The 1,453-nt window shown below is 62.8% G+C and overlaps 1 protein-coding gene across 1 annotated transcript; it reads right to left on the reverse strand.

Moving 5' to 3' along the window:
• Positions 1 to 244: 244 nt before the first annotated feature.
• On the reverse strand, positions 245 to 1,114 carry NFILZ (NFIL3 like basic leucine zipper; the record flags this gene model as incomplete). The annotated part of the gene is made up of 1 exon (XM_081093480.1): positions 245 to 1,114. The coding sequence occupies one exon, from the start codon at positions 1,112 to 1,114 to the stop codon at positions 245 to 247; it is 870 nt and encodes a 289-aa protein (XP_080949606.1).
• Positions 1,115 to 1,453: the final 339 nt, after the last annotated feature.

Here is a 1,453-nt window from a genome sequence, read left to right on the forward strand (position 1 = left end):
TTTACACAGGACGGGAGCCATGGTATGATCCAAGATAGTACCCCATACCCTCCTTCTAGAGGCCTGGCCACTGAGAAGTAGACTCCCCAATCAGCCCCTCACCCCTGCTTCTCACAGGCCTTGCCCAGTACTAGGGGCTGGGTCAAGGCCAAGCCATTCATCCCCCCAGATAACCCATGCTCAACCCCAACCCTCCCCTCACTCCCCCTAGCCTTGCAGTCCTGGCCCTGCCCAGGGAAAGCCCTCAGAGGGGTCCCTGGCCACCCTTGCAGCCTCCAGGTGCTCTGCCAGCGGCTTGGGACTTGATGCGCAGTTTATGGGGCAGGGAGGGCTGAGCAGGACCCTTGGGATGGCTCCCTGGGGTGGAGCCAGCCATCCCGGATGGCAGCCCCATGGGACCAGCAGTGGATGTCAGTAACACCTCTGAGGACCCCGAAGCCTGGCAACCAGTTTGCACAGGAGACCATAGCCCCCAGCAGGGCCAGAGCTCAGGTGGGGGTCCCCCATGCCCACCCAGGATGTGACAGCTGAAGAAGGTGGCTGGGACAGCAGCTTGCAAGGCCACATCCATTCTCTTGGGGTCAGCGGGGGCAGGGTCCTGGGGGAACCTGGAGGAAGTGGCCAGGCCAGTCCACTTGTGAGCCACTTGGCAGGCCTGGCATCCTGGAACCCCAGCATCCAGGCAGCACGGCCTCAAGACGCAGCCATGGGAGCCAGGCAGAGATGGGAGTGGTCCAGCCCCAGGGAGGGGGTGTTCCGTCCAAGGGGACGCCCACAGCAGGGCCTGCAAGGGCAGGCTCCGGGCGCTACCAGCTGGAGACAGGAGGCCAAGGTGACGCTTGAGAGCCTTCAGCTCAGCCCTGAGCAGAGCGTTCTCCTGGAGCACCGCGGCCAGCCTGCCCTCCAGGGCCTGGTCATTGAGACGCCGCTTCTCCCGGGATCTCTTGGCCGCTTCGTTGTTCTTCCGCCGCTTCTCCCAGTAAACCGTGTCCTTCTTCTCTTCTGGCAGGAACTCCCGCTGCCGACGCAAGACCGGGCCCCTGCCCCGCGCTCCCTGCAGGATCTTGCTGCGACCTTGGAGTGCATCTGGCAGGCCCAAGAGACTCAGATCCATGGCTGCCTGGGGGACCTGAGGAACAGGGGAGAGGTCTTGGCCTGGAGCAGGAGGCTGACCTGGAGGATCCTTACCTCTAAGTTGCCCTCCACCTTTCCCAGTGGGGGAGGGGTGCAGGTGCAATGGGAATTTGTCTGGAGACCAGTGTGGGGGCAGAGAGGGGTGTGTTTGAGAGAAGGGGAGCTCCTGGGATGGTTTGATGCCTGATGGAGGTGTGGATGAGGCTGCTGGAGAGAAGGCACTGGCTGGGAAAGGCGACCACAGTCATCAGGGAGGGTCAGTGGGCACTGTAACCTTTGGGAGGGTGCAGGCTCCTTCCCAACTTCTTACCCCTGAGAA

The sequence above is a fragment of the Myotis nattereri genome, assembly GCF_964212035.1.
Source record: "Myotis nattereri genome assembly, chromosome: 5".
Classification (NCBI taxonomy): domain Eukaryota; kingdom Metazoa; phylum Chordata; class Mammalia; order Chiroptera; family Vespertilionidae; genus Myotis; species Myotis nattereri.